This window comes from Taeniopygia guttata, chromosome 20 (genome assembly GCF_048771995.1).
Source record: "Taeniopygia guttata chromosome 20, bTaeGut7.mat, whole genome shotgun sequence".
Lineage (NCBI taxonomy): Eukaryota > Metazoa > Chordata > Aves > Passeriformes > Estrildidae > Taeniopygia > Taeniopygia guttata.
Window position 1 is genome coordinate 999037 of NC_133045.1, and position 17829 is coordinate 1016865.

Sequence of the window (17829 nt, forward strand, 5' to 3'; positions counted from 1 at the left end):
CCCCTCTTCAAGGTGGGGGCATCAATGGTTGTCCTGTGGACATCACAGCAGCCTGTTACCTTCTGCTCCTTAATTCTCTGGGCTTTTTGTAGGGGAGATTGCCTTACAGGAGTTTTCCACTAGCCTTTAATTTGAAGCCTTTTGTAAAATTCACCATTGAGCTCTTGATTTGGATTATTAATATATTTATTAATTAACTTTCTTCTTGTTCTCATTTTTGAAATGAAACATGACTGCAGCCCCTGGGAACAGGGATGACAATGCTGGCCCAGGTGTATTTGGACAGTTGGAGAGTGCTGTGGGTGTTGTCACCCTGTCTCCTTTCCTTTGACATGTCTCAGCTACTTGCTGGTGCTGGCTCAGAGCTGCAATTCAGAGGCTGAGATTTGACTGGCAGCTTTCTTCAGGCCTCAGTGCTCCACTTTTTCTGCCCTTGCCCTGCTGTGTGCACCCAAGTCTGTTCTCTGTGTCTGTTTCTCTGGGCTCTGCCTGGGCCAGTATTTGCCCAGGACACTTCACCATCTGTGTGGTCACCACAAGGTGAAAGCTTAAAGGGTCCAAGCCAGCATGAAAGTTGTGTTCTAAGAGTGCCGTGACTGAACTCCTCCCTCACCACTACTGCTCTCCTCTGCTGGGGAGGTGGTGACCCTCAGGAGTCCTCAGGAGTCAGTAAGGTGGGTGGTGTTTGTTACTGGGATCCTTACAGCAGCAAGCCCCAGTCTCAATTTCCCTTTGGGAGAGGCTGGATGAGAATTATGTCTGCATATCTTTCCTTTGTAATTCCTGGTACAGGGAACTGACCTTTCTATGGAAGTCAAACAACTTCATGTAGCAGGAGGGGAGTAGATGGGATAGATTTGTGCCTCCCTGTTGGCAGCACAGCCCAGAGCTGCACTCAGGGATTTATCGAAGCAGCCAAGAGGGTTTTTTCAGGAATTAGTTGAGTGCTAGAGGACCTGTGGCCTCTGCTCCTCCTCCCTGTGCACCAGAGGGCAGAGCATCTTGTGTTGTGGTGGTCTCCCCAATGTGCTCCTCCTGACACCTCCCTCAAAACTGTTGGTCAGTAACTAGACACTGCTCTCTGAGCCTCTCTGCCTGGTGCTTTGCCTGTTCTGGGCCCAGAACACGTCTCAGTGGTGTTCCCATCTCCTCTCTGCTCTGCAGGTGGACCAGGAGGGAGCAGGCAGACTTCTACCGCACTGTCTCCTCCTTTGGGATTATCTATGACCAAGAGAAAAAAATCTTTGACTGGGCCCAGTTCCGAGCCATCTCGCGACTGGAGAAGAAGACGGATGAGAGCCTGGAGAAGTACTTCTACAGCTTTGTGGCCATGTGCAAGAATGTCTGTGGTCTCCCTTTATGGAAAGAGGATGGTGAGTGGAAATTGCATGGCCTATGGAGGTGTACTGGTAGGTCATGTAGAAAGGATCCCACTGCTCTCGTGGAGCAGGAGAGCAAGGGAGGAGCTTCAGAGACAGCTGGAAGCAGGGGGACAGTTGGCAGACTGTGGGCTTGCAGCAGTCATGCATTTCTGGCTGCCTTGTCCCCACCACGTAGTGCCTCCCTGGCACAGTGGGAGGGTAGAGCAGACCTGTGGACTCCTGCCCCTGCTCTCACAAACCTCTTGGAATTCTCACAGGAAACCACAACCAGTTTTATCCAAGACAGCAACCTCTGTATATAAGAGACAAGTTGAGGAGCAGCACACACAAAGCACAGCTGCATGCTGGAGCTGGGGGTTGTTTGGGTGAGCTGTATTGCTGCTCTCCAAGCATCCCTCTGCTGCAATTGGACAAAGTCCTCTCCACCTATGCTTGTGCTGACTGTGGAGCTCTGCTGCACGATAAATGGAGCCTGGATCCACTGCAGGAGGCTTGGGAAGCCTGGTCAATACACAGGGCATTTGTTTTCTTTGAGTGCTCTGTAGAGGTCCTTCACTGGCACTGGACAGAACATGACAGATTAAAAGCTCCTTGGAAACTATTTAGGCACAAAGTGATTTATTTCCAACAGCAGCAGAAAATATTTTGCCTCAGGTCTGTCATGGAGTCTGGTCTTAGGCACAGTTCCTGTTTTTCTCTGTGTGTGTGTGTGTGTGTGTGTGTTGTGCCTTAGGTAGGTGTTCTTCATCAGAAGAACAGCATGAGCTGCCCTTCCCAGACAATGGGCTGAAGGGCTACTGGAGGCTCAGAGTGCTGGGAGCAGCTCTGCCTGCAGGTCCTGGCAGCTTCAGCACTGCTGGTGATGATGGAGCAGAGCTCAGACAAGATTCTGAAATCCTCTGTAGCTGGTGCCAGTCTTTATCCAGCTGCTCTAGTCAGGAGGTTTTGTCCTGTCCTGTATCCATTTGGTGGGATATGACTGGAAGGTACTGAGACTGGAAAATGAGGCCTCAACAGTGGCTACAAGTACTGGCCCCACCTCACCTGCAGAATGAGCAAGGTTAAAACTCAGCTTGCTCGTCACTACCTCTGAGGAATGCCTACCACCCAAATAATGTGTCCTTGGCTTTGCTGTTCCTGCTGCAGGTCCTCCAGACCCTGACATCTATGTGGAGCCCATCACGGAGGAGCGTGCTGCCAGGACCCTGTACCGCATCGAGCTGCTGCGGAAGGTGCGCGAGCAGGTGCTCAAGTGCCCCCAGCTCCACGAGCGCCTCAAGCTGTGCCAGCCCAGCCTCTACCTGCCCGTGTGGTGGGAGTGTGGCAAACACGACCGGGACCTGCTGATCGGCACTGCCAAGCACGGCCTGAACCGCACTGACTACTACATCATGAATGACCCCCAGCTGTCTTTTTTAGACGCATACAGAAACTATGCCCAGCATAAAAGAACAGGGCTCCCAGGCCCAGAAACCCTGTGTTGCCTTTACCAGTCTAACTCCAAACTCTACAGTTCCCCTGTGTACAGCCAGATGGACCAGTCCTGTGAAACCCTGGAGAATGAAGCCGAGAGTCACATCAAGCTAGAACCTGTGGACAGCACCATGTCCCAGGCTGGGGGCAGCCCACTGGACACACACTGTGAAACATTCATGTCTGAAGTCCGGGACATCATTTCCAGTAACTACGATGAGAGCTCGCTGCCAGACTCACTGGTGTGCATGATGTACGACGAGAAGACCTGTCCCAGCGAGCAGAGCTCCCTCACCAGGGACAGCCCAAGCTGCACAGATGTCGGAAGCAGCGTCGCCAAACTCTCTGAGGGCAAGCTGGAGGGGGATGAGGATCCGTCCAGCTGCGATGCAGATGCCATGAGAGAGGTTCCCTTCCTAGAGGGTTTGCAGGTGGTCTCTGACCAAATGGACAATCAGAATGAGGAAGCTGAGCCTTCACCTTCTACCCCTGACAGCAATCCCTCACAGAGTGCCCCATCCAAACTCAGCAAAGGCTTGGAACAGAAAGGAGCACTTGCCAGCCCAGCAACAGGGCTCCCCGAGCATGGCACCATGGAAAGGGTCCTAAGTGTTGGGCTCTACAGTCCCAGTCTCCATAACTATGAACTAAAGGTTCCTCCTGAGCAGAGGTTCATCAGTCTGCTGCAGGAGAAAGGACTGAAGGCAAAGTCGGGGCCAAGTCAGAGCCACAGTGAGGAAGATGAAGAGGAAGAAGAGGATGATGATAACTCTGAGGCAGCAGCAGATGCCGAGGAAGGCTTGAATGGTTCCAGGACCAGGGCTGATTTTGACCCTGAGGCTCATGAACTGGGGGGTGAGGAGCAGAGCTCTGGTCTCCCCACACCTGAGGACACTTGCCCAGAAGATTTGAATGGCGAGAGAGAGTCCCTGGGTCTGGGGGAGCCCGGGGCAGAGGTCAGGGAGGACTGTGGCTTGAATGAGGAGAGCACCCAGCAGCATTCACCGGGCCAGGCTCAGAGCCAGCCCTTCAGCCTGCCTGCACCTCTGCCTCAGGGCGGGCCTCTCGGGGCAGAGGCTCCCTGTGTCAGGGGGGAGCCCTTGGGGCAAGGTGCTGAGGGGCAGACAGGCTGCACAGAGACCCTGCACCCTGAGCCTCAGGGCATAAAGCAAGAAGAGTGTGAGAACAGAGATGATGGGGAGAAAGCCAGCAGTAACCAGAGCCAAGGTAATGTCCTGAGAGTTCCCTCAGGTTCACAGTCACCTCTGGCTATGGTGGGAAGGACCCACTCTCCTCCCTGCAGAGCCAAACCTTGGGGCTGCCTAGCCTCCCATCTGTAGGATCTGAGGTCCCTTTAGCTGTTGCAACTGGGAGCAAAAGGTGTTGGGGGCTGCATTTACCAGTAGAGCTGACCAGAACCCTCCACGCTGAGCCCCAGCAGCCGTTCTGCTAAGAGCATGCCCTGGAATGCAGGATGCTTTTCCCTTTCTGGCACAGAGCACTGCCTGTTGAGCAGCTCCCTTTGGAAAAGCATATGCCCTCCTTCTCGCCCACCTGGGAATGGCCATGCGTGGGGGTACTGCAATTCAAGCCTCCCAAACTCATCTCAGGGGAATTATGTTCCTTCCTGAGCAGCTTGGGCTGCCTGCCCTGGTCCAAGTCTGCTGCTTCCCTTGGAGACCTGGGGACTGTTTGAGACCTTTGTGGAGCTAGCTGGGCATTGGGGTGGGAATGTGTGAGCAGATACTCCCAACTCTAGACAAGAAGAAGGGCAGGGTGGTGGTGGGTTCTATTCTCCCTTGCTTTTTTAGATGGTCCAGAGAAGTACTTGGAGGAAGAGAACAAGAATTCTGCTTCTGTCCTGCCAGGGGAGATTGATGATCTTCAGGATGCCCGGGCACCAACCATTGCCCAGCTGCTGCAGGAGAAAACACTTTATTCCTTCTCTGAGTGGCCTAAGGTGAGGTTACAATGAACACAGTTTGTATCAAAGTGTCCCTGGGTACCCCTGGCCAGCAGTGGCTCACACAGCTCCAGCTCTGCCTCTTGCTCTTGTGCACACCCCATTGGATGCTCTGGCCAAGGTGCTCTTCCGAAGCACCTGTGCCACGGAGATGTTTGCCTTCAAAGCAGTTCCTTGCTGAGCTGAGATCACCTGGGCTGGGCTTGACTTTAATCCTGAGATGTCATGCACAGGTCACTCATTCCAATTTAGCTTACCACCATACAATTCTGTTTGCAGGACCGTGTGATCATCAACCGCATTGACAATATCTGCCATGCCATCCTGAAGGGCAAGTGGCCTTCCTCCAGCCAGCAGTTTGAGGCACAGAGCCTGCTAACAGCCCCAGCCATGGCCAGCAACACCGGCAGCAGGAGCAGCTTTACAGAGTCAGAAGCCCCTGATCCCACCTTCAATAATGGGGTCTTAATGTCACGGGTACAAAAGGTGAGGGAGGTCCTCAGGCAGTGGAAGGCGCAGGACTCTGGGATGAGACATTGCCCAGAAGTACTCAGGAGTTTCTCAAGTGGGGCCCCTTGGTGTCAGTTGGGGTGTATAACACATGGTTTAAGCCACTTAGTCCCCTGGTGATAGCTCCTATCACCAGGAGATAGTGACAGGAGCTCTCACCAGGAGATAGTGACAGGAGCTCTCACCAGGGGATAGCTCCTGGTGAGTGGAGAGTGCCCCGTGCTCTCAGCCCTGCTGCCCTCCTTGGAAGGCAGCTGCTGTTCTGTGGCTCTAGCGGTGCTTCCAGAGTCAGCACTGGGACATGCGCCTGACATGGTCAAAGGGGACATCCCACCAGTATCCCAAAGGACGGGGTGCAAGGAACACTGCCCTGTCAAGTCCCCAGCTCCCAAGTCCCAGTGCTCCAGTCCCCAACAGTCACATTGGACAGACAGGAGCTGGTGGTCTGGGGCCCCAGCAGCTGACAGAGCAGCCATGGTTATAACACCTTGTGATATCTGAGTGTGTGCGAGGGTGCTCCTGCACCACCCCCACACAGGGAAAGAGATGTGATATGCCCAGGGAAAGGACATCCCTCAGGGCTCCTTGGAGAGGCAGTGATGACCATTAGCTCAGTGCTGGGGTGAGGAGCTGTGGTCCCTGGGCAGGGCAGGAGCAGCTGTAACCAACCCTCTGTGGCTTTTCTACACACAGGAAGGTTTCCTGAGCCCTACCTTTGCAAAAGATGAGCGGAAGCACAGGAGACCCTATGAATTCGAGATGGAGAGAGATGCCAAACAGAGGAGTCTGGAGCAGCTTGCAGCAGCCCATGTCCATCCACCCATTGTGCTGAACGGCTGGCGCGAGGCAGCGGTGGACTTGTCCAGAGGCTCGGATGGGTCCCCAGGGAACTCCTCTCCTTTCCCCCTGAACACAAACGTGCCCAAACTGGGGACCGTGAATGCCCTCCAGAGCTCCCTGGGCATGGACTTGTCTGGCATCCTACAGGCAGGGTTAATCCATCCTGTCACTGGACAGATTGTAAATGGCAGCCTCCGAAGAGATGATGCTGCCATGAGGAGGAGACGGGGCAGGAGGAAAAATGTTGAAGGGATGGACCTCATCTTCTTGAAGGAGAGGCCTCTTCCAAACAGGCTGCAGGTGGGTTGATGCTCCCTCCTTTCACATGAACCCAGTGGAGTCAGCGCAGTATGTTTCATGGCCCAGCTCACCCCTTCAAGCTCTGCTGCCCATGACACTGCGCAGCTTCCTCCAGGACAGCTTGGTTTGTGCAGGACTAGGCAGGAGTAGATACTACAGGGAGGAAGGGAGGTTATCCCTCTGGTTTACAGCACTGGGGAGTGTTTGAATCCTTTTAAACATTATCAGAAACAGCTGTCCCACCTCAGGGAATGTTTAGGTTTAGGGAAGATGAGGAAGACAAGATCCTGCTACCCCCTTTTGCCTTCTGTCCTGGGATCCACTCAAAGAATGGAGCAAGACCATTGCCCCTAGATCTGGGGGGGAAGTTGGTCTTCCTGGTGATTGGAGTGTTTCCTTGTGAGATCAGAAGCATCTCTCAGCTCTCTCTGGCCTCCCTACCAGCAGTGCTGGGGATGGAGTGGAAATGTAATGTGGTGGTGGGTGGTGATTTAAGGAAAAGGCACTGGGAGTATCTGGATTAGTCTGTGCGATGGGAGCAAATGACCTGCTTTGGGAGCTGTGCTTCTTGGGGTGCATATACATCACTGCACACTGCTGATGGGCTGTCCCTGCTCCTCCTTCCACGGCAGGATGTTCAGGAAGACCAGCCACAGCCCCCTCAGAACAGCCCCCTCCCTGATGGGCCGGTTGCAGCTACCTCAACTCCACAGCCAGTCCCAGCTGCAGGCAGCCAAGAGAAGGCTGTCCCGAATAAGAGTCTCCTTGACTGGCTCCGGCAGCAGTCTGACTACACACTCGATGTCCCCAGCTTTGGCACAGTAAGGGTGGCCTTCAGTGGCACGTGGGTGTGGGTGTGGGTGTGCGCCTGCCTCGTGTGTTGCCCTTTGTGTTGTTTTCTCTTGTAACACGATTTGGGATGTTCACTGGGGCTGTTCAGGGATTCATGACATGTTTAAGAGGTGAGCGCTGTTCCCCTGTACAGCAACAAAAAGCACTTGCTGCTGGAGAACTCCTTTCCCTCAGGACACAAACATGCCCAGACAGGGGACTGTCAGTACCCTAAGGGCTCCCTGGGCATGGACCTGTTTGGCATCCTCCAGGAGCTGAGCCTGTTACCCGAGGTTGGTTTTTCAGCTGCAGTGCATCTATCTGCCCAATGCACAATGTGTTCCAGAAGTGCCAGGGATGGATGGGGACAGAAATGAGAAAATGGATTTGAGGTGTTCAAGGTCTGTCTATGTTGTTCTTTTTCACCTGGGTCATTATAGGCAGTGCTGTTGTACTAAATAAGGTTCCCAGGCAAGAAAAACCTGCTCTCTTTAAGAGCCAGACCAAAGAGGCTGTGTTGGAGGCTGTGGCCATGTGGCCATGCATGCTCTCAGAAAGCAGTGGCTCAGAGTGAGGTGCACTGTCTGATTCTTCCTCTCTCTGATAAACCTCCCCTTCTTGTTTTCACAGGTTGGTTTGCTATGGGTTTCAGCTTATTTAGCCTGTTAGACCATGTGGTAGGCAGAGCACAGGCCATGAAACAGAGCAGGAAGAAATGTGGTGGTAAAACAGAAAAGACTTTGCATCTTGGTCCTGGAGGATCACGTGCCTGAGGCAGGGGTGTATTTCTTGGAGCTTGAAGTATAGGCAAGACATTCGCTTTTAAAAGCTTGTTAGAGATGAGAGGTGAGGAGCCCAACATCTGCCCAGCAGGATGGTGTTTGCTTTTCAAAGTCCAGAGACACATCCAGCTGTGTGCCCAGGGCCAGACTCACAACACCCTTGCCTTCCAGGGAGGTACTGGAGCCTGCCCAGTCTGACCCTGCCTCTGGTGAAGCTCTTGCTCCCAGAAAGCCCCAGGCCAGCCCTGCAGGATCTCTTCTCTCCATGTAGGATGGATTGAGAGGGGCTTTGGGGTACTGCAGTAGCTCAGTTCAAAGGATGAACTGCACTCAGGGTCTTTTTCTGACTCTCAGGAGTCCGTGCTGTCTGAGTTGTTTGTTATAGTGCTCCATCCCTGCAGGCACATCGACAGTGGGTGTGCAATGACTTGGCTGTAACTCGGTAGGTTGCAGTTCCAGAGGGCTCTGATCCCAAAGAAACATGGTGCAGGATCTCTGTGGTGAAAACGGCTAAAAGAGGAGGGAAACAGCACAGCTGAGCTGGTGAGAAGTAGGTGGCTGTATGAGAGTGACACAAGTGGCACACGCAGACCTGTTCTCTCTTTACTGGCTGCATGCAGTGTCCTGTTTAACAGATGCATGTATAAGAACCTGCAGTGTCAGGAGTGGAGGGGAGTTAGAAAGGGCTAAAGCGCTCTAAGTGGGGTACACTGGAGACCCCTTTATATCAGTTCTGCTCATTTGAGAGCTGGTCCTGTGGCAGGGGCCAGTTTGTGCTGCTGGTGCTGCTCCTGCCCCAGCCTGCAGGGATTCCCTGTCCCTTGAGAGCCCTTTCATGCTGCTCTCCTGCAGGGCTTGTAGCTAGCCAGGCTCATTAAGCCATCTAGTCTCATTAACATTGTCTTGTTTGCACTCCAGAATTTTTCAGACAAGCCCAAGCAGAGGAGGCAGCGCTGCAAGGACCCCAACAAACTGGACATTAGCTCTCTGACGGGAGAGGAGCGAGTGCCGGTGGTACATAAGGGTACCGGACGGCGGGTAAGCAAAGGCCTGTTCTGTGCTCTGCCCTCAGGGTCCCAAAATGCTTAGCAGACTTTGAGCTCGCCTGTGGGGGACATTTAATCCAGAGAAGCCTATGGATGAGACAAAAGTCTGAAAGAGGTCTCTAATCTACATTATCCTATAACACATGTGTGCCCGGGGACATGCAGACCTGTGAAGTAAGTGACTGTCTGTGTGAAGTAAGGGATGTGGGAGTGTAGTCCCTTGCCAGGGGGCACAGACCCCTCAGTGGCAATGGAGTACAGCCTTTGGCTTTAAAGCCACCCTCAGCACAGTCCTGTCATGTGCTTCCCATCCTGGATTTGATTTTTCCCCTTGAGTTCATTGCAATATGCCACAAATTGTAACACTGCCATGCAAATACCTTTGGTTTGTTCCTCCTTATGAGGTACAGACCAGAGCACACCAATACTCATCCCACTGCTGGGCTTGTAGAAAGTTGAGGGTTGGAAGGGCTTTTTCTTGCTTTCTAAGCAAGGAGCTTGGATTTACTCGTCTGCAGTTTAATCTCCAGGGCACTGAGGTTCACCTCTCTAAACAAGACGGGGTGTTCTGGAGTACTTTGCACCAAAATTAGTTCTTAAACACACCCCGTACTGTACAAGATCAGAAGGTGATGTGACATTAATCACATCTAAAAGCAAAACTAAAGAGTGAGGCAGAAAGGTTGTTTCAGCCACATCTGTGTTCCCCTTTGTTACCCTGATGCTGGCCTTTCCTAGGTGAGTTGGGGACTTTGCCAGTTCTAAATATGGCTTTTACTGAAGCTCTTCCCCATTGCTGGTACCTGGGAGGGCAGTGGGCTGGGCCACAGAGGCTGAACCTGCCTTTTCTCCCTGAGCTGTGTGTCTGGAGGCAGCAGGCACACACCAAATCCTGAAGAAAGGCAAGTGTAGCAAGGCAAGAGTCTCCATCCCAGCCAAATTGCAGCCCAAAGCAAGAAGCTAGGGGAAGTGTAATCATATTTTTTTGTATTATTTTACATAACTGTCTCTGCAATAGAGGTCATCCTTCTGCTGTGTTTTATAGTTAGGGGGAGCCACGGCACCAGCATTGAAGGAGTTGCCAAGGTGGCTTGATGCAAACTTGGAGTATGCTGTTGCAGCTGACTGGGCTGACATTGTTAAGCTTTCAGTAAGTTAGAGCTTTTGGAGAAATCTGTATCATGTCATCCTTTTTTTCCCCTCCCCATCCCCACAACCTTTCTCCAGTGAGGATCTGGGAGCTGCGAGGCAGGCCCTGGGCTGGGCGTGTGGGAGGGGATGGCTGCAGCACCGGGGCAGAGTGGGAGGTTGGGCCGTGCCACCACCAGCCCCGTGGCCAGGCCACAGAGAGGGGGCTCAGCATGCCTGGCTGCAGAGCCTTGGGATGCTTAGGGTAGCAGGGCCAAGAGGAATGCCCTAGGAGCTGGACAGAAGGGTATGGACAAAACATTCTCATGGGTCAAATTTTCAAAAACACCTCTAGCTGATGCTTTTCATCAGTTCCTGTGAGCTCTGCCTGCACAGCCACAGGCCCACTGAAGGCCCCAGAGATCACCAGGCCTGAACAGTCAGACACAGCAGGGAGAGGGGCAGGATGGAGTCTCCTGTGCCACATTCATCCACCCTGTCCATCCACCAGTCCCTGCCCTGGTGTGTGGCAGAGACTGTGGAGGAACACTCTCCCCTCCAGCATGCATGACACTGCCAGATTGTCCTGCCCTGCCCCACAGGCTGGCCTTATCCAGACTTCTCCCTGTAGACCCTCTCACCTGCTGCCTGGTTTAGGGCTGCAGTGGTTAGTGTGACAACCTTGCAGAGGGCTGGAGGGTGAATCTGTTGGTGAATCTTAGAGATTTGTACTCTTCTCAAATTGGTTTATCCTTAGCACTGATTTGATATGGTCTGTCCCACTGCCCAGGGAATGGCTCCGTGTCCAGGCTGTCATCAGGGCCCCATCTGGGCAGCCAGCCCTGGGTGAGCTGACAGCTCTTCCTTCCCCTGACTTGAGGGGACAGTCTCTTTGCCACAGAAACCACTGTGTGCCTGGCGCTGCCTGGGCGCCTCTCTTGTGCCCTGCTCCAGTGGCTGCATCCCCATGATCATTCCCACCCCATGGACACTGAGCTTTTGGAGAATGCATAGCCATCCTGGTAGGGGAGGGATGCAGAAGGATGGCTGGCAGCTCCGGGTGCTCAGGCCAGGAGGAGCTGGGGCTGGCTGCCCCACAGAGCCTGGGGGCACTCATGGCCCTGTGTAGCTTCTCCCACATGCCAATAGGAGATGCTCCCAGAAGGTTCTCCCTCCTTGGGCAGGTGCTGTGCTGAGCAGACTTCCAAGCACATCTAATCCACGTTTCTGCACTACAGATGTCAACGGGAAATACTTTTCCTACCTAAATTTATTATTCAAAATGGTTCAAAGAGTGGTGGTATTGATACCCAAGGGAAGCACAAAGGGAAATATTTAAATGTCTGTGTTGAGGATGCTGAAAACGGGAGTGTTAAGCTGTGCTGTGGATCCTCCCGCACTGCTCTGTGTAACCAGATGGTCTCACCCACTTCTGGCTGCTGTGTTTTGGTCCCATGTCTCTTCTGTCAGAAGAGCTTTCTGAATGCTTCCTGGCATCTCCACGAAGCTCTGACGAGGAACTCCTCAGACAGCATGCCCACTCTCTGTGTCATCCCATTAGCTTTGCTGTCCTGCAGAGCATTGAAAATTTGGCCCTTCCTATCTCAAGAGGATTTTTTCAGCTGTTCCTGAAGGCACAATTAGACCTGGGCAGGGAGCTGACTGGGCAGCTGACACCATGCTGCCCCGGTGCTTCTCACACTGTGAGCAGCTGGTGCTGAGGGCTGGGGTGAAAAACAGGGTAAAAACATGCTTCCTTCTCCTTTCTCTGAGCATTTGAGAGTGCAGGATCCTGCCAGGGTGGAGCAAGGGTGTTCTGCATTTGGCAGCATCCCTTGGGGAAAAGTTGTGTGTACCTGTCAAATTCCATATCATGTAGGCAAATATTTCTGTGCCAGCACCATCTGGGACACAGATGTGGGCACGGACAAGCCAGATTCCCTTTGCTGCAGTAGTGACTGTCGGGTGTTCTCTGTTATGTCTCATTTTCAGGGCTACTTACCCGAAAACAAATTCAATCGCATCCTCAGCGAGCCTGTGCTCCGGGACACTGGGCCGCGACGGAGAGGGAGGAGGCCCCGGAATGAACTCCTTAAAGGCCCTGGTGTTGTAGCAGATTCTTCTTCTGGAATGGGACCACTGTTCATGAATGGACTAATTGCTGGGATGGATCTAGTGGGACTTCAGAACATGAGAAATATGCAAGGGATCCCTCTGACCGGGCTGGTCGGGTTTCCTGCTGGCTTTGCAGCAGTGCCCTCTGGTGAGGATGTGAAGAGCACCCTGAGCATGTTGCCCATGATGCTCCCGGGCATGGCGACTGTACCCCAGATGTTCGGGGTGGGAGGACTCCTCAACTCCCCGATGACCGCAACTTGCACTGCGACTGCTCCGACTTCGTTAACAAGCACAACGAAAGGTGGCACAGCCAGCACCGAAAAAGCCAATGAGGAGAAACAGGGCAGCCAGGATGGGAAAAGGGAACCTCTCACTGAAGATAAGCCTGGTCCTAGTTCATTTTCTAATCAGACAGAATCTGCAATAACTACCAGTAGTCCTGTAGCTTTTAACCCATTTCTTATCCCAGGGATGTCTCCTGGACTGATCTATCCCTCCATGTTCCTTTCCCCTGGCATCGGCATGGCGCTGCCTGGCATCCAGCAAACCAGGCACTCGGAGGCGGCGAACCTGGAGACCCAGAAGCGGAAGAGGAAGAAAGCGAAAGGGGAATTGGCAAATCCAGAGCCAGAAACTGTCTCACTGCCAGAAAAAGAAGCTGCTAACAGTCAAAACTGTGCGCAGCAGAGCCTGTCAGTGGTGGCAGAGAAGGAGCAGGACGGACCAGCAGAGGAGGAGCGCCAAGCAGCTCATGATACCGATTAGACCTTTTGTTTCATTGAAAGAAAAACACAAAAAGATGGTGGCTTGTGAGTTTATTATCCCATAAACTCTTTGTTACTTCCCCTCCCACCCTACTCCACCTTCATAAACCTGTGTTTCCATGAGTAATATTATCTACCTAATTCCCTGTCAGAAAAAACTGGTGACATACTACATGTTAATAGTTGCAGGGTCTTGCCACTTTATTAGATAAACAGTGTTGTCTAGCTAGTATGGGAGGCACCGAATTCTCATTCTGTTTTTCCAGTTGATCATCCCAGCTGACAATAGCAAATCCAGTACTTGGTCACCCCTCGCAAATTGCTCACTCCTTTGAGAAGAAAAAGCAGCAAAAAAAACAAAAGAAAAAGAAAAGTGTTTATCTCTTGACATACACAGACAAGGGTAATTCTGTCTACAGCAACACTGAATGAAAAAGCCTATATTTGGGCTAAAAGCACAGCTATAGTAAGTGCTAATGTGTATTTTTGATTTAAAGTATTTCCCTATTTTATCATGGTTACTAGAATAGTAGTATAGACAGAAGTATATAACTAATAATTGAAAATGCATATATTCATTTCTTTGAAAGGAAAAGCATAACTGGTAGTGATATAATTTCTTGATCACCCCCACCTCAAAGGTTTGGAGACAAACTGCAGAGAGTGAAAAAACGATGTAGACATTCTTTTGTGTTTTTTAAAACCAACGTTTGGTTTTATGTTATGTGGAATTTAGTTGCCCTTTCCTTGGTAGTTACAGGAACTTTCCAGCTTGGGCTGGAAAGGTTTTGCACACTTGCATGACTTTTCTGGGGTTACTGTATCTGTAGCAGCCAGTTCCTTCATCATTCTGCTTGTCTTCAGTTCTCTCTGGCATTAGTTCTCAGCTATGGCATTACAGGTGCTCTAAAGGTATTTTTTTCTAGCCATGAACAGACCACACTGATTTTAATGCTCTTATGTGAACACTTAGGCTATCTGAGTTTTTATATTTTCCACTCCTTACCCCAGAAGCGGTGTGCTTTCAGCAAACACGGAGAAGGCTGTAGGCCAGCTTCCCTGCTTGGGCAGTCCTCTGAGAAGGACCCTTGAGACTTTCAGAGGCTGAGTTTCTTACTTTCTAGTGGTGGACTGTGAAGAGATGACTTTGTCTTCTTCCCATTCCGTTTGCTGTTGAACAGCATTTCCAGTCCTCCAAATGATTTCAGCATCTGCATTTCAAATGGATGGGTTTTAATGCTGCCAGCCCCCCACTCCAGCTCTGGGTACTGAGACTCCTCCACAGGCAACTCTTCTGCTTTCTCCTTTCCTTCACTCCTTTAATTCTTCTTTCTCTTGGGGTTGTTCTTGCTTGCAGCTCATGGTTTGAGAATTGAGTAAAGCCACAGTGGTGCAGCAGCGAGTGAAGGGCAGGCGGGGAGGGAGTTGGAGTGTGCTACTCATCAGTTTCACACTTGGTTGTCACAATTTACTGTATTTTTTACTTTTTTTTTCTGTTGCAGTTTTGCTAATTTATCGGGTGGTCCAAATGTTTTGACATAACTATTTCAGTTTGCATTATTTATTTATGATGCTTTTTGTCATTGTCTTTTATACATTTGGGATTATAAATTATGTACATATTAAAATTAGCATCTCAAAGAAGTCTGTTACCCGTGGTCAAAAAACCAGTCGGTTTTTATTTTCACCGAATTTACTCCCAGTTTACTGGATTGGATGATTTTTTTAAAGGATTTAGCCAATCATAATGCAGTTCTCCTCCCCCCCAATAATTGTGGTCTATTTAATAACATTCGTGTAGCATAGATACTGTATCACTGTCGACAGATTTCTTAGAAATGCTGCTATCTCTATTTAACTAACATTTTGTTCAGTTTTTGCCTCCAGTGGAAGCAGAAAGGGTTTTTTCAGCTGTTAAATCCAAAATCAATATAATTTATTTATGTAAAAAAAAGTCACGATTGATATATTTTTGAACCTTTTAAGTACTAACTTTGTTTTTATTCAGTGGAAGAACATGTACTTGCCCTAAATCCTTAAAATACAAATGCTATAAAACTTCATATATCTTCAAAGCCTTACTGTGAATGGATACAGAAATCTCTTCCGAGTCTACTTCTTGTTATGGGATGATTTTTCCAGGGTTACATGGATAAGGAACAGGGTCTAAAGTGGAATTTATTTAATTAGCCAGCATGCTCTATACCTTGTTCTTCCTTAGCAGACATGTATGCTACGTCTCTGAGTGTTTAGGCTTCTCTTTGCTACTTTGTGACCCTTTTGCAACCCGATATACTCTGTGGATTATTTAGACTGTAAGGCGTTAAGTGGCTGCTTCTTCTTTTCCATCATATCCCAAACAAATGACAAATTTTGACTGGTTTTCATGGCTATTCACACACATACATCCTTCACAAAATGTGCTAACAAAATAAACTGTCTGTGCTCTTGAACATGGATAAAAAGAAAAATATTTAAAAGTCAGATTTTTATTTTTTTAATTCAGTGACTAGAGGATGCTTATCTTTCAGACTTGGGAGAGCCTTGCTACAGATGTATATAATTTTTTTCAGCAAATATATGTGAATGTTTAATTCACCTGACTCAGTGATAAACGTGACTTGCCTTTTTCTCAGCATGATCCCATTGAGAAGCTGTTGAAAACAGCAGCCTGGTCGCTGCTCTAGGCTGCTCCTGGTGCCCTCCCTGTGTGTTACTGGGCTGCTGGCTGTGAGGGGGCCAAGCCACAGCTCCCGCTGCGCCCTGGGTGAACTCGCCAGCCTGAGGGAACTCATGTTCCACATGGGTTGCAAGATGCCAGGAGCAGCCCAAGCTCCAGGGACAGTTTAAGCACGGAGGATGTACAAGAGCTCTCTGCTGACCTGCTTTTTCCGCAAGGGTGGGTGAAAGTCCAGAGGCCTCCACAGTTGTCTCACACACCCCCACCCTCCAAGCAGTTACACCCCTTGGCATGTGCACAGCCCCTCACAGCAGGTGGGGTACTGGGGGTGCTGGGCTCCTCTCCCTGTGCTTCCTGTACCTCCAAGTTTTGTGAAATGCTTGTCCTAAATCTCTGTGTAAGGATCTCAGGCTTTAGCAAAGCAGACATTTGTCAGTGTTTCATCAGAATGATGTGTAGGACCAGCTCTATTCTTCCAAGATCCAGGAAAAAAGACACAGAGTAAAAGCAGTGCTTTTACTGCTCCACCTGCCCTGTGTAAACACCTTGTCCTGGTATTTTGTTGCTCCTTTGGGGAAGAAAAATAGAAAAGTACCCCACAGAAAAGACTGGCAAAATGGTATAGTGAGCTATGAATTTCCAATTCCAGAGTCTCTCTTTAAAATCTGGCTCCGCACACTGCAGCCTTGTGCTCGGCATCCATAATGCAGGATATTTGCTGGCAGAAGCTGCAGCAGGAGGGCCCTGAAGGAGCACGTGCTGGCTTGGAGCTGTCACATCAATGGTGGCTGGTCTCTGCCTTCTCAGACAAGGTGTGCTTCCTGCTTGTGGCAGTGAGTGGATGTGGTGGAGGATGGGCACTGTGGGCGCAGCTTGCTCCCTATTGTGTTTTACAGGATACAAGTGCCCCTTCCTGGAGAGAGTAAAACAGGCACAGCTGCACATCCCTGCTGTCCTTCCCTGGTTTTTATCTGACAGAAGTCTCATCATACATTTAGATAGGATCTCTAATTCCCTTTATAGTCACAAAAAGGGGGGAAGAATTTTCCTCAGCACTGAGCCATGGTTGGGGGAACTTTACCTACCCCAGGTGCAGATGTCCCCACTCTGGCTCTTGACAGTTACAAGAAAGGATTTGGGGTTGGAAATCTTGGTCAGCAGTGAGCAGAAGGCAATTTCTCTAATGACATCTGGTTTGCATTTAAATTCGAGCTTTTCAGTGCAGTTTTGTTCCTTACCTCTTCAGGAGCCACTTCAGCCCCAGAGCTCTGGAGCACAGGCCGAGCCATGAGATCAAATGTGAGGAATCTCCTCACATTTTACAACTTCAAAGCAGTTTCCAGGCACTCAGCCACTGGTGAAGCCCCCAGATGCTTCACACCCCGTGTAGCAGTGCCCAGCTGCCCACAGCACCCATGCTTGGCCATGGGCACCAGACAGCAGGCAGTGCTGCCAGGACAGAGTGCTGCCAGTGCTGCAGAGCAGCATCTCTGGAAAAGCAGAGGGAGGAGAAGTCCAGCTTCTCTCTCAATCCCCTTCCTGTCAATCTGCACAGTGTGCCTTGTGCGTTTGGACAGCAGGCTTAGGAACATCATCCTCACTCTCCCACATGGCTTTTGGGGATGCTGGTTGTTCCATGGTGCTCCCAGGGGTGCCTGGAGGCCATTGGTTTCTGAAGAATCAAGATTTCACCTCAAGAGGTATAAAACAATGCAAGATCTTCAGCCCAAGCAGAAGATCGGTCTCACTCCCTGTGTGGCCTTGTTCTCCCTCCAGTGGGATTTTAATTAATGAACAACTCCATACAGCACCACTACCTGGCTCCGCTTGCCAGTGGTCTGGATGAGATGTGACATTACTGGTTTAACTTGGAACTCAGTCCCAGCCTGCCTGAACACATTGGTTCAGGCAAGCCCGGCATGAGCCTTCAGGTTTCAAGAAACAGCAGTGTCCTGGAGCTGTTGCAGGAGGAACTGAGGGGAGTGAGAGCCATGGCAGATGCTCCAGCCTCT

At 50.7% G+C, this 17829-nt stretch overlaps 1 protein-coding gene across 20 annotated transcripts in view; it reads left to right on the forward strand.

The window, feature by feature from the left end:
• The window catches only part of CHD6 (chromodomain helicase DNA binding protein 6), a 99014-nt gene extending 83274 nt beyond the window's left edge, over positions 1 to 15740 (forward strand). For 15 of the 20 annotated variants that reach the window (XM_030288628.4, XM_012570154.5, XM_041720268.2 and 12 more), the window contains 9 exons: positions 1165 to 1373; positions 2529 to 4082; positions 4667 to 4815; positions 5098 to 5304; positions 6022 to 6468; positions 7101 to 7289; positions 9000 to 9119; positions 10173 to 10277; positions 12248 to 15740. In XM_030288628.4, coding sequence (XP_030144488.4) covers positions 1165 to 1373; positions 2529 to 4082; positions 4667 to 4815; positions 5098 to 5304; positions 6022 to 6468; positions 7101 to 7289; positions 9000 to 9119; positions 10173 to 10277; positions 12248 to 13138 — 3871 coding nt within the window. In that variant the 3' untranslated portion in view covers positions 13139 to 15740. The remainder of the gene's footprint in view (positions 1 to 1164; positions 1374 to 2528; positions 4083 to 4666; positions 4816 to 5097; positions 5305 to 6021; positions 6469 to 7100; positions 7290 to 8999; positions 9120 to 10172; positions 10278 to 12247) is intronic. The other 5 variants (XM_072917127.1, XM_072917120.1, XM_072917119.1 and 2 more) reach the window with 4 other exon arrangements.
• Positions 15741 to 17829: the final 2089 nt, after the last annotated feature.